Source organism: Odontesthes bonariensis, chromosome 14 (genome assembly GCF_027942865.1).
Source record: "Odontesthes bonariensis isolate fOdoBon6 chromosome 14, fOdoBon6.hap1, whole genome shotgun sequence".
Lineage (NCBI taxonomy): Eukaryota > Metazoa > Chordata > Actinopteri > Atheriniformes > Atherinopsidae > Odontesthes > Odontesthes bonariensis.
The window spans coordinates 23,918,340-23,936,401 of NC_134519.1; the positions used below are offsets into that span (position 1 = coordinate 23,918,340).

The 18,062-nt window shown below is 41.4% G+C and overlaps 2 protein-coding genes across 2 annotated transcripts; one reads left to right on the forward strand and one right to left on the reverse strand.

Moving 5' to 3' along the window:
• Nucleotides 1-4,986: 4,986 nt before the first annotated feature.
• Nucleotides 4,987-11,261, forward strand: LOC142399183 (E3 ubiquitin-protein ligase MARCHF2-like). The gene is made up of 5 exons (XM_075483690.1): nucleotides 4,987-5,302; nucleotides 8,229-8,546; nucleotides 8,643-8,838; nucleotides 9,244-9,453; nucleotides 9,916-11,261. The coding sequence occupies exons 2-5, from the start codon at nucleotides 8,362-8,364 to the stop codon at nucleotides 10,069-10,071; spliced, it is 747 nt and encodes a 248-aa protein (XP_075339805.1). The 5' UTR covers nucleotides 4,987-5,302; nucleotides 8,229-8,361; the 3' UTR covers nucleotides 10,072-11,261.
• Nucleotides 11,262-11,995: 734 nt separating this feature from the next.
• On the reverse strand, nucleotides 11,996-17,730 carry LOC142399184 (ras-related protein Rab-11B-like). Its single transcript, XM_075483691.1, has 5 exons — nucleotides 17,509-17,730; nucleotides 15,862-16,057; nucleotides 14,562-14,755; nucleotides 14,141-14,221; nucleotides 11,996-12,685 (listed from the first exon to the last, which is right to left on the reverse strand). The coding sequence occupies exons 1-5, from the start codon at nucleotides 17,546-17,548 to the stop codon at nucleotides 12,540-12,542; spliced, it is 657 nt and encodes a 218-aa protein (XP_075339806.1). The 5' UTR covers nucleotides 17,549-17,730; the 3' UTR covers nucleotides 11,996-12,539.
• Nucleotides 17,731-18,062: the final 332 nt, after the last annotated feature.

Genomic DNA, 18,062 nt, shown 5'->3' on the forward strand with positions numbered 1-18,062 from the left:
TGTATAAGAAGAAGCCTTTGCTGTCCAAGAAGCACGTTAAACCAAAGCAAGCTAAATAGACTGTGCATTTTCAAATATTTTGCATTCGTCAAACCAGTTTTGATTTTGACTCATGCTAACTCATGCTAACATGCTGGTAGCAGACCAAAGGCGTCTTTTCTTAATGTGAAAGTCATGTCAGCTGTGAAGCATGGTGGTGGAAATATTATGGTTCGGCGTTGCTTCTCTGTGTCAACGAATAGGTAAGTTGCAGTCATTCATTCAGTTATGAATTCTGCATCTTATGAAAGAAAGCTTGAGGATGATGAATTTTGGATGGTTGAGCGGTAAAAACCTTCAGCAACCCAATGTCAGAAAGTGTTGGGCCATCATGTTAAATCCCCACTAGAAGTTGTATTTCCTCTAAGGATGGCGATGCTGTCTTCTAAGGCCAAAGTTGTACTGCCTTTTTTCCACAGACGAATATGACATCTACTAAGTCTTTCTTAATGAATGCGTTTAAAAGAAATAGAATTTCCTTGTAGTTCCCTTCAAGTACAGTGCGTCATTTTCACGGGCTTAGTTCAGAAAAGGATCAAATGTTTGCTTGTTTCGAATGCATTTTCCAAGGAGCGCACTTAATTCATCACATGGCTGTTTGAAAAGTTGAAGTCATGTGCATGGTTTTACCGTTCACATTTACACCATCAAAACCCAAACTGTAACGTCCTTTATTAGCGAGGTCCCGTGACACGGAGGTCTTGGATGATTACTGTAGAACAGATTCGGGCACATAATAGAAATTGGTGTGCCTTTTATCAGTGACCACTTTCAAAGGTGAAATTAATTGGATGCCCACGAATTCAGATTCAGAAAATACTTTTGAAAACACCACACCTGTTTAAGGTGTAGGCTACTACGTCTAATTTTGCCTGAAAAGATCATTGGTTTTTTTTCACGTTTAGCCGCACTGTTTAGTGTTGTATTGGCTTATTTAAATATATCCGTCATTTTTTTTGTTTATTTAGACATTATTTACTCTTACGTGGCTGTTCCACCGAATAAAATATGCTGAAAATTAGCTGTGTTTTACATCAGCAGTGTTGTTGTTGTTTTAGATAACTACAAAGTAGAATGAAAACTAGTGACTTGACTGAAAGAATTTTCAGAAACACATCACTTTTTTTATATATATAAACAGTATATGTATATATCTTTGACCCATCCTTCTACTGGGCTCATGCTTTGCCTATTTTTGTTTGTTTGTTTAGCTCTTTTTTAAATTTCCCCCCACTGACACTATTTGGGCCTTTAAATCAATATGGTCAAGGTCCAAAAACATCAAAAGCACTATGATGGCTAGATAAACACAGGGTTGTGCTGAGAAATTCCATGAAATCTAATTTAGAAAAATTCCATTCAAATTCAGTGCAGTTATGATTGTAACTTGATTATAAAAGAAATAAGAGATTACATAAATTAGTATAGCCCTGGGATGGCCCTGGATAGATCTTGTAAGCCAATGGAATGATCAGAATAACTGAAAATGGTCCAATTTACTCATATTTCATTGCATCGGAGCGTTGTATTGCGTGGTCAACAGATACAAAAGGACAGAAAACATAAAACATTTACTTATTCATTTATATGTTTTACCCTGAGAAAAAGAGAACAGTCAAGTGCCCCTTAAACAAGGACAAGGGAACATCAGAAAATGACAGAAACTGAATTACTAGTTTCCACTGGTACTCACGAGGACTCATGCAAACCGCTTAAGGGATCACGAGATGGAAGTGCAGCACCTGAATTACTGTTATTGAAAGCGAAACGCTGTGAATAAATGATGTAATCCGTCTGTCTCAGACTGTCACTCTCTCTTTATTTCACTCTGCATCGCTCACGTTACATATCTACACCGTACATAGCATATTCATTACCCACTTTGAATTGTGATCTTATCTTATTTGTGCAATATATTAGAAATCAAGCATGTTTATAGGGAGAAAGGCCTGCAGCTGCATTTGGAAGTCATGACAGACTCTGAATTAATGTAAATAATGGGAAAAATGACCAAAAAAAAAATCACATTTCGAATCTGCTCCATCATCTCAAAGTTTCAGATATGTTTCCTTTGTGACAGCAGTAAGGGATCAATAATCTGATAACCACAGCAGACTTTTTTTTTTTTCTCACTATTTTTATTGAATTTTTCACATTTTCACACACGCCTCATATAACCAAGGCAATCAACAACAACAGGTGCCCTCTTTGGATACACATCTGCAGATATACATCTTAAATGTACAGGTGATAGTAGTTCAATGTCGAGACTCTGTTGGCTCTTGGCATCCTGGCCCGGTCATTCCTGTCCTTAGATAACCTCTTCCTCTTGAGACAAGTCCGCCGCATCCACAAATGTCCAGAGGGGTCTCCATATGTTTTCGAAAAACTCACTTTTCCCTTTTAGGAGATATGTTATGCATTCCAGGGGTAAGGTTTCCAGCATTTGTATGATCCATTGTTTGATACTTTGCGCTGTTGTTTTCTTCCAGAGGAGTGCAATCAGTCTTTTAGCTTGCAGGAGACACCTAGTATAAAAAACCCTGGATCCAGAGGAATGTCCTTCGAGACAAGATGTTCTATAGTTTGCTTAATTGTTTTTCAAAATGTTTTAATTTTCCTGCATTCCCAGATACAGTGAAATAAAGTTCCTTTTTTTCTTCTGAACATTTTGTGCATGTGCCTGGAATATTAGGATTATACCTATTTAAAGTGACAGGTGTAATATAGATTCGCATTAACCATTTGTACCTTAAGGGTGAGTTAATCGTTTGTTTGTGAGCCTTTGAACAGACTGACTGCCATTGCTCTCGTGACAGATTTACCCCTAGGTCTTTTTTCCAGGCTTCTAGTTTGAGTGTTGAGTCTTCTGGGGAGTTTAAAAGTATGAAATCATAAAATTCTGAAATTGCACAATTGCCTGAGCTATCTTTGCAGACCATTTCTTCTAGATGGGATTTTGGTGGCCTAGTCAAATCTTTATTTTTTTTTTTACTTAATGTAGCTGAAGCTATATAAAGAAATATTTTCTATGTATATTAAATTTCTGACTAAGTACTTCAAAAGACATCATGTAAGTTAAACCCGCTTGGTATAAATCTTGAATTTTGCCTAATCCATTAGTGGTCCATTGTCTAAATATAGAATCTGCTCTTCCGGGGGTAAAATCTTGGTTTCCCCAAATTGGAGTGAATTGTGACAGTGTAGTTGGCTCCTTTGTGAATTTATTTATGTTATACCATATTTTGATCATGTTTTTAGCAATAGGGTTAACAGTTTTTTCCAGCAAGCTGGGAACTGAGTCAGAGAAAATATATAAAAGTAAAGGTGTGCAGACCATTTTTATTGATTTTATTTATTGCATATCTCATAAAATACTGTTTTGTATGTGTTCTTTCCCGGCAAGTTGGGAATGGAGTTAACTGCAGCTTGAAAATCCAAAGCTATGCCATGTTAATGATCTGCGGGTGCATTTGTGTGGTGGTCTCAGTTAAAGTCCACTAACACATGTCTTATGACATCCCATGCATGTGGAGATGCAGCATCTCATGATTTGTGTTGGACTTTGACCCAATAAGATTGGTGAGTTGACTAATAAAAGACATGCTCTGAGGGGTGTGAGTGCGTTTGTGTGTGTGTGTGTGTGTGTGTGTGTGTGTGTGTGTGTGTGTGTGTGTGTGTGCGTGTGTGTGTGTGTGTGTATGAGTGTGTGACGATCCCTGTTCAAAATAACGTGCAGAAATCATATTTACCTGGACTGGACCCATTCTTTATCAGTGTTTGGGTTCAAAAGGACTGAAAAGAAAGAGTTAAGGGGCAGTGTAAGGCAGGTCAATGAGACAAAAATAGATACTGTTTAATTAATGGTTAAAAATTAAATGAGGACATTTCTATTTTAGGTTTTACCAGAGTCCCATTTTGGTATTGACAATGGGATTCACTTTGAAAGTTGTCAAAGTATCATGGACTTTTTTTGGTATAATGTAGAATTAGTTTGGCATATTATATGTAGTAACACTATACATCATATTAGCCTAAGTTGCAGTAGTTCAAGATTTATGTCAAAAGGGCAGGTTCCAAATGTTTGCTTTAGACAGCTTTAATATCTGTGTATCCATTAAATCAGCAACACACATAAGCCAAAACTTCTAATGTATTCTAGCAGATATTCAGATCGAGCACTACTGACAGAATATACGGAAATAATATTGGTTTGTTTGGGAATCTATGGAATTATGAACTCTGTGCGTATGTATATGAGCTGTATGTATGTTTGTATAATAAAAATGTCCACAGTGAGTCAAAAGCACACACGGTATATGTACAGGAAAGCAATTATGTACACAGCTGAACCTTCAACAACCACAAACCCCTATGCACAATCAAAGTATTTAAACCATATTAACCATTATTGTTGTTTCTGAACTCTTGTTTAAACAATGCATAAAAGAACCACTAAAAATCATCTCTCTTCCCTCACCTCTGGAGCTGCCTTTAGTGGCCACCGTGCCACCAAGAATTATTTGACTAATTGCTTCCACCTAGTGGTTTTACTTTGATATGACAAGCTGTATTTTTGAGTACCAACTGCAAAGGCTTTTCGTATACTGCCGCTGTACAGTTTTATTCGATATGTATATCACTGCTCATTGACATAAAAATAAATGGAATAATCATACATTTACAAAGAAAATCGTCCGTTTTGAGTTTCAGTGTAGATTGATGTACTACGATTTAAACTCATTAAAACTATCAAACCAAGTTAAATAGTGTATTTAGACCAAAGTTATAATCACTTTATACAGGATGTTCATGTTTACTCCCTTAATATAAAGCTTCTTCAAAATTCTTATCTGCGAGATTTTGATATCTGATTTCCTGGGGTTATTAAGATAAACAGTCCAATATTGCAGATGACTATGAAGGCAGCACTGTGTCACATGACCAGTCCACAGCTGAGGGATGCCGAGGAAGGCTTGCCCGTTGCTAGCCAGTTAGCGCCGTTAGCTGTGTCTAGCAATACTGGCAGAAATAGCCGTTTCTTCTCACCTTTTCAAACCAAATCACTCGATAGACATATGCTACAAATCATGGAGAGGATACAGCACTTATGGTCGTCTTTAGTATTTACTTGTATCGCTATCTTTTGCTTAAATATCAATGTCATAATTTATAGCTAGGGCTGTCCAGTTAGCTCAGCTAGCTTGTGGCTGACCAAAGCAGGGCCAAGGCCAAGGCCAAGCGAAAAAAAGCAGGCCTGCGGGTGAGTAAATTTACGATAATGTCTGTTTTTCTGCTCGATTACAATATTTTCTATGTTATGGTCATACATTAGTCTCATGGCTGACGGCTACCAAAATGGTTTACAGTGTGTTCTAATCTTAAATTATATTTTGGCTTTGGTTGCCGTTTCTCATTAATGTTACTGTACCAGTCATGTACATGGCAGCATAGTTAACGTAAGCTGTGTTATTTTTAACTGCTAATCTTGTAATAAGGTTACTAAATGTACATGTACACCAGTCGGACCGCGCGTCCTTTTGTTTTTACGGTGACACTGGGTTAATCCACCAGGCTTTTACAAGTACGTTGCTTTTAACTGCAGTAACATTAGCAGGCTTGGTTGATTTAGCTCCAGATGCATTAATTCGCTCTCGGACCGTTATAGTTATGCCAAGCTTTTAGAGAAAGCTGTCAGATTGCGCTGCTGGTAGTACAATTGTGACGATTTATGTTGCAGAGGCAGGTAGGGGGCATACAGCTTGTTTCTGACAACACAGCCCTAACCCACCCCAGATGTCGTCAAGGTCTACCTGAAAAACAAATATTTTGAATAGCCCAGTGTAACATTCCTAATGTGCTCGCCAACATCAGTTGGCAATTGAAATCACATAATCCATCCGCATTTTTTACTTTGTAAAAACACTCGTTTTTGCTGTTTTTGAAGGCCATGTTGTAAAAGCTGGAGGTGTGTTGTGCATTTATTTTTAAATATCTACTTGTAATACTGCAGTGTGTGTTGGGCAGCTTTGGAAATCATGACATCTGAATTTATTTTTCAACCTATTTCTACTGTGTTACACACCAATAACAGACCAGTGGATTGCCTATTGGGTGAGCAGTTTTAAGGATTGAGTGCCTCGCATCGGTACTTCTTTTTTAAAGTTGCCAATTTGCAGCTATGTTTACCATCTGCTTTGATACAGAGAGGTATGATTACTCGCTTGTATTGATATCGCTTGTATTGTCAACTTCTCTTATTATTTAGTGGTTAACTGATAGTGTATTTCAGTAGGAGGAATGTGGGTTGCACAGATGGCAGTGCTGCTTATTTATGTGTCACCGTTATTCCGTTTTGTATTTCATAAATACACAAAAAAAATGCAATAAAAATAACAAATGAGACACAAAATTGCTGAACTGAGATTAGAGGTTCAAGTAAAGCAGATATAAGTCTACATTCTGAGTTAGTCTCATCTCAGATGATTGTGTCATTAACCACTCAGCCAAACATTAATGATTAAAACAATTACCAAGTCAACAAAATGAAGTCTCTAAATCATGAGAAAGTGAGCAGTGTTGAATATATTGAGTATTTCAGTCGCCTTCCACCGTCAGACAAAGTTACTGTTGGAGTATACCTTACGTTTTCACTGCAGGTATGTCCTGCCAAGGATTCAGCTGAGCCACATCACAACAACTTGAGCAAGCCAGTGTGGCAGAGGAAGGCCCAGTCCAGCTGTTGCAACAGTGTATGGATTAACTATTGATAGCAGCTGCACCCTTAAAAGATTGTTAACCATACCAAGTGGAAAAATAAGGCAGATGTTGATGGTAATCCTCAGTTCTATCACCGTGGCTCAGCATGAAATCAATTTCAGAGTATCCTCTTACCAGTTACTCCTTTAACCTCGGTTCTCTGAGTAGGTAAGCAGCCCTTGAACTTTCACGCTGGTGCTGCTGGCAAATTAATCCATGGCGTGTGGTAACTTCAGTTTGTAAATTCGCATACAATCCTCTAACAGCTAGACGCAAGATCATCAGGCTGATCTAATTGCCTGATCTGCAGAGTTGCTACATTTCAGCTTCTATCTTCACAGAAATTATCCAGATTTTCTTGATGCAATAAGTCCTTTCTAGTATAAGTAGCACTCCAAGTGTAAAGGTCTGCAAATTCTGTCATCCAGGGAAGATGCATATCTGTGAGGTCCACAGAACAGCTAGTTAGGCTAATACATTGCAGTAAGTCTATTTGGTTCCAGTGTTACTGGTAGATTCTACTTGCTCACTTTTGCTGCCCTAAAACAGAGAATCGAAAGAAAAACTATTTAGCAAATCCAACTCTGCTGTTCAGTAAAACACAGTTCTCAGCATTTTCCCTTGCAAATCTCTGAATTTTCTTTATTTGGATCGATAGGGCTGCACGGTGGTGTGGTGGTTAGCACCGTCGCCTCACAGCAAGAAGGTTCCAGGTTCAACACCCAGCTGGGGCCTTTCTGTGTGGAGTTTGCATGTTCTCCCCGTGTATGCGTGGGTTCTCTCCGGGTACTCCGGCTTCCTCCCACTGTCCAAAAAATCATGCATGTTAGGTTGATTGGCATCTCTAAATTGTCCTTAGGAGTGAGTGTGAGCATGCATGGTTGTTTGTCTCGTTTGTCTCTATGTGGCCCTGCGATGGACTGGCGGCCTGTCCAGGGTGTACCCCGCCTCTCGCCCATTGACTGCTGGGATAGGCTCCAGCCCGCCCGCGACCCGATCGACGGATTCAGCGGTATAGATAATGGATGGTTTTGTGTTTTACATCGTGGCATTTTACATGAGAGGATGCCTCCTGCATTCTGTGTTTAGTGCATTTATTTTAAACAAAACATTGATCAACTAATCACATAAAGATAATTCCCATTAATACAAAAGCAGAGACATGTTAAACGCATGTAAAGCAACCTGAGTGACAAGACGCCGTTGTTTGTTACCGGCTATCTGAACTGATAATTTGGCAGTTTTTAAAAACATGCCAGTAAATGGCCTCGTTAATTGGCTCACCAGTTACTTGTTCCATGTCTGGTGTCGGCGTGACATCACTGAGTCATATGAAGCATTTTATCGGAGTCTCGCACCATTGACATTGTGTTGTACATAGGTTGTCCAAGTGACCCATACTTTGTGTCCTTTTTTCATCTTCTCTTCAGCATCCACCTGGACGTTTGTCTGTTGGTGGAGAGAAAAGAGAGAGAATAGGAGAGAGGCTTCTGTTTGTGCATCAGATCTTCTTCTGAAGTCGCCTCTGCCATCATATCCATCAGTGTCAACCTCAGATGAGCCATGTCTTCACCGGGGTGCTGCCAGCTACCTGGCTCTCTTTGCGATTATTCTGGCAACGCTGAAACTGATGCCTCCAAGGATTCAGAGGAGTCTGACTCTACCACGCAGGCCCAGTACGTTGCCAAGGTTACGGCTAAAGATGGCCGCCCACTCTCCACTGTTGTCAAAGCCGTGAGCTTGCAGAGGTATGTTGTTGTAGAACTCACATGGGGCCCTGGTAGATTTACTGAAAATTGATAAGATTTGCGTAACCATCAATTGTGTCCTGTTGTTGTGCGCAGCGATGTGGGGATGTGTCGGATTTGTCATGAGGGGGCTGGCGGGGAGACACTGCTCTCACCCTGCGACTGCACCGGTACGCTGGGCAAAGTACACAAGAGCTGCTTGGAGAAGTGGCTCTCATCCTCCAACACCAGCTACTGCGAACTTTGTCACACAGAGTTCACTATTGAACGGCGGCCACAACCACTCACACAGGTTAGAGACGCTTCACTGCGATGTTGAGTTTTGTTTTTTGTTGCTTGTTTTGTTTCTCTGAGAGAAGCTCAGGTGGAAAGGAGCAATACGGATTAGTCTAAAACGGGAGATATCATTTATTCTTTGGCACTGATGTAAGGACTGTTGAAGTCATTGAAAAATCATTGTGGCCCCAATTAACTGCTTCAATATATGAGACGACTTGCTTATGTTAATAAATGAGCTGCCGACATGAAAAGCTCTCAGTCCTCAGGTTTATTTAGTAGTAGCATGAAGTAGTCGGTGCAGTCTTTACCTGCAGAAAATCACAACATTTAGGCAATTTCACAGTGACTTAGAAAATATAGATTAAAAAAAACAGCTAACTTTGAGTAGCACCGGTGACCTCTTTCTTTTTCTGCTCAGTGGCTGAAGGACCCCGGGCCACGCAGTGAGAAGCGCACGTTGCTGTGCGACATGGCCTGTTTCCTTCTCATTACACCCCTGGCAGCTATCTCCGGGTGGCTGTGTCTGAGGGGAGCCCAGGACCACCTGCAGCTGAAGAGCAGACTTGAGGCCGTTGGCCTCATTGCCCTCACCATCGCCCTCTTCACTATCTACATCCTCTGGACACTGGTAACTAACGCGTTGCCAAGTCATTCCCCTGTAACTGAGAGAAAAAGGCCTGAAAAACTGGCATAGAGGGAATGGTTTCCTCCTCTTTGGCTTTTGCCTACAACTTGATATAAGTCGGTTATAATACCTTATTAAGACATTTAGATGCAGAAAATGTGTAGAATAAAGACAACTAATCTCACATATTTATGTTATTCCCTTCTAGAAACTGTTGTAATGTTGTTTTTTTGTGACTTTGGCAAAAAGTCAAACAAAGAAGGGGCTCATTTGATACGCTATCCTTTTGCATCTTTTGAATCGGTAGCAAACGCATCGTTCAAATAGGAAAGTTAGAAGGATTTCCACTCTTGCCATGCTACTCTGTCTCAAATATCCTCGTGTCAGTTTTATTGACGTCTGCCTTTTTCTCCCTTGTCACTTGTTGTCACGTCCTCCTCCCGCTGTCATTTCATCCCATCTCAGGTGTCATTTCGGTATCACTGTCAGTTGTACTCGGAGTGGAGGCGGACCAATCAGAAAGTGCGCCTGCTCATGCCCGACATGAAAGGGGCCCACACCACCCAGCGTTCAGTGCCGACCAAGTCGACCAAGAAAATGACTGACGAGACCATCGTATGAGTGCGAGAGCGGTGGCAAGAGGAATATTTAAATAAAAAAATGGAAGCGCACCCAAGCACTCTCTAAAAACAAAATTAATCATAATAATGAACTTTTGCACTTCATATGGACCATTCTGAGGGGGGAGAGCTGCGTTCTCCTCATGTTTATTGAAGCACTTGATGAAAAATACCACGGTATTGGCCGACCACAAAAGTGGTTTTGGGAAGAACTCATTCCAGAGTCACTGTAGATGAAAACTGAGTTGTCCCCTACAGCCAGCGCTGGGAAGCGGAAATATGAGTTATGGACTAACCAGCCTGACTTTTTATGTCAGTGATACAAACTTATGAAATACTAAGACACAAGCTAATGTAGCAGGATATAACTGATTCAGCATGCTACTACAGTATAATATGAAACATATTCACTACCTATAATTCCCCCATGCCCCTTCACAATGTATTTAACTGGTTTTGAACAATGGGAACTAATAACCCTGCGGAGGATGGTAATCATAAAAAACATGATTGACAAGGTCTAGCTGTGAATACTACTTTCATTGTTTTCTTTGTTTGACGAGTAGTGGGTGACAGTCACCCTTACCAGTGTCTTTGTCTATAATCTGAACTCTTTAATTTTCCAGGTAAGGCTTTTACATTGCTGTCGGAGTAGTAAAAAATCTAATTATCTTCCTATTAAGGCAGCAACAGAGGCATTGTGTATTAATCACACTTGTCGGGGGGGGCATGACGATTGTAGCATATTGGATAACACTCCAGCTGGGGAACTGCAGCGCAGTGATGGAAAAGGAAAAAGTATTTAAGGTGTGAAAAAGTGTTTACATTCTAATTGGATGTCTCTCCTATTCTCATCAAAGTGCATTGACGAACAGCGCTGCTCCACCTGTAAATGCACCATTCATTAACTGAGCTGCCTAGCGATGACCAGTAGTAATGTCTTGCACCACAGGAGATGCAGTTTTAGATGGCGGAAGAACAGTGTTTGGAAGATGAGATTTACAGACTTTTACCCATATTAAAAACCCAAGCATCAGAGCAGGCTGGTGTTTGGTAAAAGTGCAAAAGAGAAATGTGTTTTGAGATGTCCATCGATGTGTGCTAAACAAAGTATTTTGTGTTATTGTAGTCTTCCTGCTTCATCCCCTGGAAAGTTGGGTTATTGTGCAATAAAACATGAGGGACTCCTGGGCTTTGTGTGAACTGTGGTTTGCTTGTTTGTATTAGCTATCAAGCGATTTGAAATGTATGTAGTGATCATACCGATTGGAGTTGAGACTTGAGAATTTCTCTTGTCTTAATTATTTTTCTGCTGGGAAACACGTGCACCCATCCACTTTCTGCTAGTTAAGAGCAGCAACAACTCTACTCTTACCCTTAGATATAGGGTGAGGAACTCGTTCATCTGGGAGGCCAGTAAACTATGAATTTGGCCAACAATGAAAAAATGATTTGTGCACCTTTGTTCAAATAAGCAACCTCTGTGGGGTCCACAACATGTCAGGGGTAAAGTCTACCTCATATTTACTCCGCAACGATGTTTTCTAGCAGAACTGTGAATCTCAAAGGTTTTTGCTTACTGTCCCCTATGGAGAAGCACTGAAAAGTGTTTTTTTTTTAATTCAAATTTCTCAGATGGGTTTGTTTACTGTAAACTGCTTGAGGCCTGAAAGGTGAAAGAGAGCAAAAATGTCATTTTTTTCACAAAATTAATACAGGTTTGTCCAAGGGAAATACTTTCTTCTTTCTGAACCCATTGTTTTTCTCTTGTCTCATCCTTTCAAAAGGACTTTCCCCCTTATTGTTGGAAACCTCCGGACGACATGGACACTAGTTACGTTTCGCTGCATCAGCAAAATAACACAGTCGCACGTTTTGATGCTAAGTTGTTTTGTGTCTGTTTAGAAAGAAGAGACGCAGAGAAGTAATATTGTAAAATTTAATTTCATGGCATTGATATAATGTATGTGAGCAGACAAGCTTTCAAAATCAAAACAAACAAAAAAAAAGAATATATTTTACACAAAATGGAAGCGTCAGCAGCGTCGAGACCACTTTTGAGATGATGACTGAAGGAGAGGGAGAGAAGCCCAAAAACAGGACTGCTGATACGAATGAAACGGGCAGAACCTAAAACCCAGGCTTCAAGTGGCAATAACCGTCCACCAGAGATGTGTGTATGCAAACAAGGTCACAGGCAAGGCGATTCTGCTACACTATGACGGTTAACTAACTGTGGTAGCTGCTTACGATGTACCATCAGTCCTGTTTTTTCCCCCAAAATGTAGCTGACTGTACCTGGATCAGATAACAATTTGAAATCCAACTCCTCTCTCTTGGCTTAAGGAACTGATTCCAAACAAAAAGTGCACATTCAGACAACGTTGCACCCGGGGCAGATGGAAGCACATCAACACTGTGGATTTCAATTAATAACTGACCCAGGTGAGAAGGGACTGTTGCCGTGGGTTACAGGTTCTGACAGCACTGCAGTTTGCTCCCCCTCTGGCCGTCCGTGGTCGGCGGAACGCTGATGTCCACCACGTTGTTTCCGGGGGACTCGTCATGGGCAGACCGCTCGGCAATCTGTTTCTGCGATACGATGCGGTATATTTCTGTTTTAGAAGAGAGGGATTAGAAAAGACAGCCGTTTACTTAAAAAAAAAAAAAAGAAAAGGAAAAAAAGCTCTTGCTCGGTCAATTAATACTTGACAGACTCACAGTTCCAACCATGTGTGGTTCCTAACAATGAAACAATGCAGCTGCAGAGGGAAACTGCCACAATGAGAGGAAGCTGCGCAGGCAACATTTATGACTTCATTTATCAAAAGGGAGGAAAAAAAGATATAAATTTATATATATATATATCTTTTTTTTTGCAGTTGCAAACAAGTCTTCTCTGCTGACATCAGCATTCAGTTTGAAAAACAAACTCTTTTATTTTCATGTCACACCGACGACTGTTTCAGAAAGCAGAGTTTAACAAACTCTGAGCTGATGAATTCTGTGATGGAACGCTCAGTTTTTAGCTCCAGAACAGCTGATCTGATCAGTGAACTCTGCATATGCTGTAATGAAAGAGAGCGACCGTCAGTGGATACTATGACACACCCAGGCAACAGGTATCAGGTCAATTTGAATCCAGTGGAGCAATAGAAATGTTAACGTAAGCCAGCGTCTGCGACAACGTTTTTCTTTCAAGATGAGTGAAGGAATGAGTTCATGAATTAACCCCCCCATCATATTTTATTCACTAAATTTGGTCGGTTTCATACTGTGTGTTATATTCAGTAGCTGAAACACTTACACAGCTGTGACCAGGCGGAACAAATGCGAGGGACAGCAACTGAAAACTAAGACTTTTTAGCACATTTTCACATAAAAGTCAAAACACAATAAGATTAAATACAGCTTGTGACCAAAACTCACATTCTTACTGTGTTTTGCTGTTCTTTTAAGCTCTGCCACCAGCATCTTCACCCAGACGTGTTCACATTATCTTCAACAAAATATGCCTACTATGACAGGAATGCAGCAGCAGCGTGAGCTATCACAGCATGACGGTTTAATGGTCACTGAAATGTAGCCATTTAGAATGAAAGTGGAAGGTTTAACTTTTCGATTTCTTTCTTTCTTCAGAGGCTAAAAAATGTCTCCTCAAAATTCAGGTGCTTCCATTGTTACTTGAAGTTAATCGATGATAAAAAGGGGCCATGGCATAGATATTTATTACTGTCTTCACATTCATTCTGTCCAACTCTGCTTTCGGTATTTGTTAAGTAGCAAACGTCTGCAAATGAATGCATTCTGATGGGAGCTTTGATGATCAGTGAATGAGGAGCTGCTTCATGCTCTGCAGGAGTCGGAAACCGAGAGTTTGTTGAGGAAAACTTGTCACCCAACCAGGTTAGGTCCACAGTGTCAATTACCGTGGCAACTGACTCTGTTTGGAACAGAAAACTCTGTCTTTTTAGCTCAATCTGCTTTCAGGAATCCTCTCCTGAACATGTTACGCCCCTTTGTTTTCTTATCATTCGAGTGAAGGGTGTAGCCTCTGTTCACAAGCATACCTGTGAGGATATTCTTGAAGGCTTCTTCAACGTTTGTTGAGTCCAAGGCTGAGGTTTCTATGAATGACAGATTGTTCTTCTCTGTGGGAAAACACAAAAACATTCCTCTTTATTGTGAACAAACAGAGACATAACCCCTGTCTGCAGAGAGAGGAGAGGACAGTGTCTGTTTTAGAGTCAAACACATCTTAGAAACCTCTCAACATTATTCGCACGTCATCGACTACAAATATGTGAGAATCCTTTTCGCTCTAACGCCAACCAAACCTGATGCACCATGTCTGCGTGTTTTCGCGTGCTGAGTTTAGCCATGTTTAAGTAGGAGTTTGCAAACTCATACACTTAGGTGTTCAGTGATGCTCTTCGTTCATACTTTACATCAATAATCTACTAAACTATGGACACAAAAAGACAAAAGCACCTGCAAAGGCCCGGGCTTCATCTGTGGGCACGGCCCTGAGGTGGCGCAGGTCACTTTTGTTGCCAACCAGCATGATGACGATGTTGTTGTCGGCGTGGTCTCTCAGCTCTTTCAGCCAGCGCTCCACATTCTCATAGGTCAGGTGTTTGGCAATGTCATACACTAACAGCGCCCCCACCGCTCCTCTGTAGTATCTGTAACGGGACAAAAGGACATATTTTACCTGTGGAAGTGTCTGCAGGCCCACTGAGGACAGATTATACGGCCGTTACATTGACAGCAAATTAAATCCCATACGGGAGCTCGGAAACCATCTGCCCTTTTCCAACGTCCATTGTTTTTTGATCCAGCGCCCAGTCCAGTGGATTTTTGGATGTGCACGTCTTCTCTTTGAGTCGTTTTCATCAAAAGATGGTGCCCGGAAACAAACTCTGAATTCCTCCTGCTTCTGAGGATCATGACAAAAGCTCATCGGCCACTAATTTTCTCTTATGGAGAAGTTAGAATCACTTCTGTTATAATTGGCTTTGTTCTTAGACATTATGTATTCATGTTCTGTATTTCTCTAAATAACCTATGTTCCTATCTCGTACTTGTCCACTCTGCTCATACTACGCAATGTATGTCCTTGAATGGTCCAAGACTTTAAGATAGCATAACTGGACTAAATAACTGGGTCAGATGAAGCTTCTACATCTCGTCAGATACACGCCTAGAACAACACTCACACACACACACACACACACAAACACACACACACACACACACACACACGTTGTTTATCACATCCCAAGGACATGACGTGGACAGTGGTTGGCCTGTTCATGTCACTAATAACTGGCCAATTATACTCGGTTCTACACAAATGTGAAGAAGATAAAGATGAACTATTTCTGGATATCGGGGCTCGGGCTGCGAGAGCTCTAATAAATACTTTTGTTTGATTAATTTAAGATTTCTCCGGTTTGTTCTTGGGCTTCCAATGAAAGAACCGGCCTAGCAATTCGGATTTGTTTAAATTCATACACTGAAATACAGACTAACGTCATACATTTGCAGTTCAATCAGCTGAACTCCTGTGTTTAGGACATTAAGAGGATAAGTTTCTTGCTCAGGTGGATCGGAAGCTCCAAACTGAACCAAAGTGCCTCTTTAACTGTTGTAGAGATCACCAAACATGTCCACCTTTTTTTAAATAATGTAATCTTATGGATGAAGTGTCAGTCCCCACCACCAGCACCACCACTGTGGGGTGTCCGCTGGTATGGAGATTTATCTGACTCAGATTTAGCAGACTCACGCCGAGGTGATGGCTCTGTAGCGCTCCTGTCCCGCCGTGTCCCAGATCTGAGCCTTTATCGTCTTGCCGTCCACCTGAATGCTGCGAGTGGCGAACTCCACCCCAATGGTGCTTTTGCTCTCGAGGTTGAACTCGTTTCGTGTGAATCGAGAGAGCAGGTTGCTCTTCCCCACGCCAGAGTCTCCGATTAACACAACTGTGAGGAGAAGGGAAAAAGGGTGAGGGACAGGTGAGTGTGACAGGTGAGGTAGGGGAAGCTCCCCTTTTACACAAAGCAGTGCCTTGAAATGTTGGTGTCAGCAGGATTTATGGGGTTTTATTTGCCTTATAAAGTAACTTCTGCAACAACTGAATGGGAAGAGGTCATGCTTTATAACACACTGCATAACTTCAATAGACAGTTGACACACAGACTATTGCATCAGCATGAACAACAAAAAAAAGGGAAAAAACACTGCTGAAATGTTTCTGCAAGCTGTCAAGAAGCCATTATCAGACCCAGTTTATCCTAAAATTTCAGGAGACGTTCTGTATGGACTCTTTTCGAGGCAGAGTCAGAGTGAAAGTTCTGGTACTTCCTTAGTGTGAAGTGTCAAAATAAATGGATCATTAACAGGTCACGTCGCTCACGCACTGGTGTTAAGCCGTGGTAAATGAGTCACGGGGGGGGAGAAAGTGACTGATCAAGCTGAGGTGGAGACTTTTTTGTTTTCCTTCTCCAACGGCAAAAGGAAACCGAGCCGAACTTTGTCCTGCCCTTTCGGCATCGGCAGATCCGGGCTGCAGGAAGCTGATAACTCGCTTCATCAAAACCTGAATCGACAGTTTCAGGCCGCCTTGCCCTTCCTGTTTCGGACGGGTACACAGACGATGGCTCGGGCAGAGAGAAGCACAGAGGGAGGGAGGGGAGGAGAAGCAAGAGATCCCTCGCCTCCGGCAGATGCCCTATTCATCCCACAGAGGATACTTTGTTACATCTAAATGGCCTTTTGGCTTCTACAGGCCCGGGATGTTAATGTGCCACAGGAGCCGATATCCAGATCAAAGGAGGCATTCTGGAACCAAACGTGGACCTGGGTCTGGTACTGTTCCAGTCATAACCTCTCAGGCCTACTGACTGTCAGAAAAAAGAAAAAGCCCCACTAAAACAGATGAAGGTGCTGCATTTGCAGTGTACACAGGAGTCACAATCATATGGGGAAGCATCTTATTGATCAGCTGAGGCAGAAGCTAACAGGCCTTTAATCCACCTTGACAGAAGTCAGGAGAAAACATCACTGTTTTCACCAGGAACGGTGGAAACAGTTCACCTGAAACTATCTGTCCTGCCCTATGAGTTGATGAAAGTTTAATGAAGGTTGTGCACAGATTGGATGTCGCATGCCTCCCTTGTAAAAAAAAAAAAAAAAAAAAAAAAGCTGAAGGCGCTGTGATGTTACAGTATTATAATAACAACAACCGATTATCATCCGGGCAGCCACTGAGATAAAACTCCGTTTCCTCTGAAAATGAACACAGCTGCCCAGCGACAACGACGCATTAAAAAGATTAACCAGCATCTGCAAAGCATTGCTTTGTCCGGGTGAGTTTGTGTAAAGCGGGATGCAGTCATCCCTTTTTCCGTTTTCTTTCTTTTTTTTTCTTTACCTTTGAACAAGAAATCGTATTCGTCGTCTCGGTTCCCCATTCTAGACGAGGCCGCTCAGACGCTTGTCTCTCCGGAAGAGGATGAGTGGGACGCGCGGGTATGAATTTTCGCCCTTTGCAAGAAAAATATGGTAAAGGTTTGAGCCCAGACTCTGCGCCAGTGTCGGCTGTCAAGGCGAGCTGGCCGCAGAAGGGGAGAGCTCCCAACCCTGCAGAAGGAGGGGAGGAGTCCCTGCAGCTCACATTCCTTCCTCGGGGGGCGCTCTTCAGCCGGCATGCCAGCAGATACCTGCCATTCATCTGGATCCTCCTCTGGCTTTTTTATATATATGACATACATATTTACAGAATTGTCATGATGCTCTTTATGCTAATTTAATTCCATACTGGATTCTATCTTGACCACTTTTTAAATGTGGTCAAATGTAGCTCATTTTACTTCGTCACACTAACAACAAAAAACAAATAACTGATGATACATGAACATTTATTTTTACATAGACAAAGAGGACTGGCCTGTGGAGTTAGAACGTGGGGGCATTTTGTGAAAAGGC

Coding starts and splice junctions, on each gene's coding strand:
- LOC142399183 (XM_075483690.1), top strand. CDS start 8,362: ATGTCTTCACCGGGGTGCTGCCAGCTACCTGGCTCTCTTTGCGATTAT. Junction 8,547..8,642: donor AAAGCCGTGAGCTTGCAGAG/GTATGTTGTTGT, acceptor TGTTGTGCGCAG/CGATGTGGGGATGTGTCGGA. Junction 9,454..9,915: donor TCTACATCCTCTGGACACTG/GTAACTAACGCG, acceptor ATCCCATCTCAG/GTGTCATTTCGGTATCACTG.
- LOC142399184 (XM_075483691.1), bottom strand. CDS start 17,548: ATGGGGAACCGAGACGACGAATACGATTTCTTGTTCAAAG. Junction 16,058..17,508: donor ATACGATTTCTTGTTCAAAG/GTAAAGAAAAAA, acceptor TTCTCCTCACAG/TTGTGTTAATCGGAGACTCT. Junction 14,756..15,861: donor TACAGAGCCATCACCTCGGC/GTGAGTCTGCTA, acceptor GTCCCGTTACAG/ATACTACAGAGGAGCGGTGG.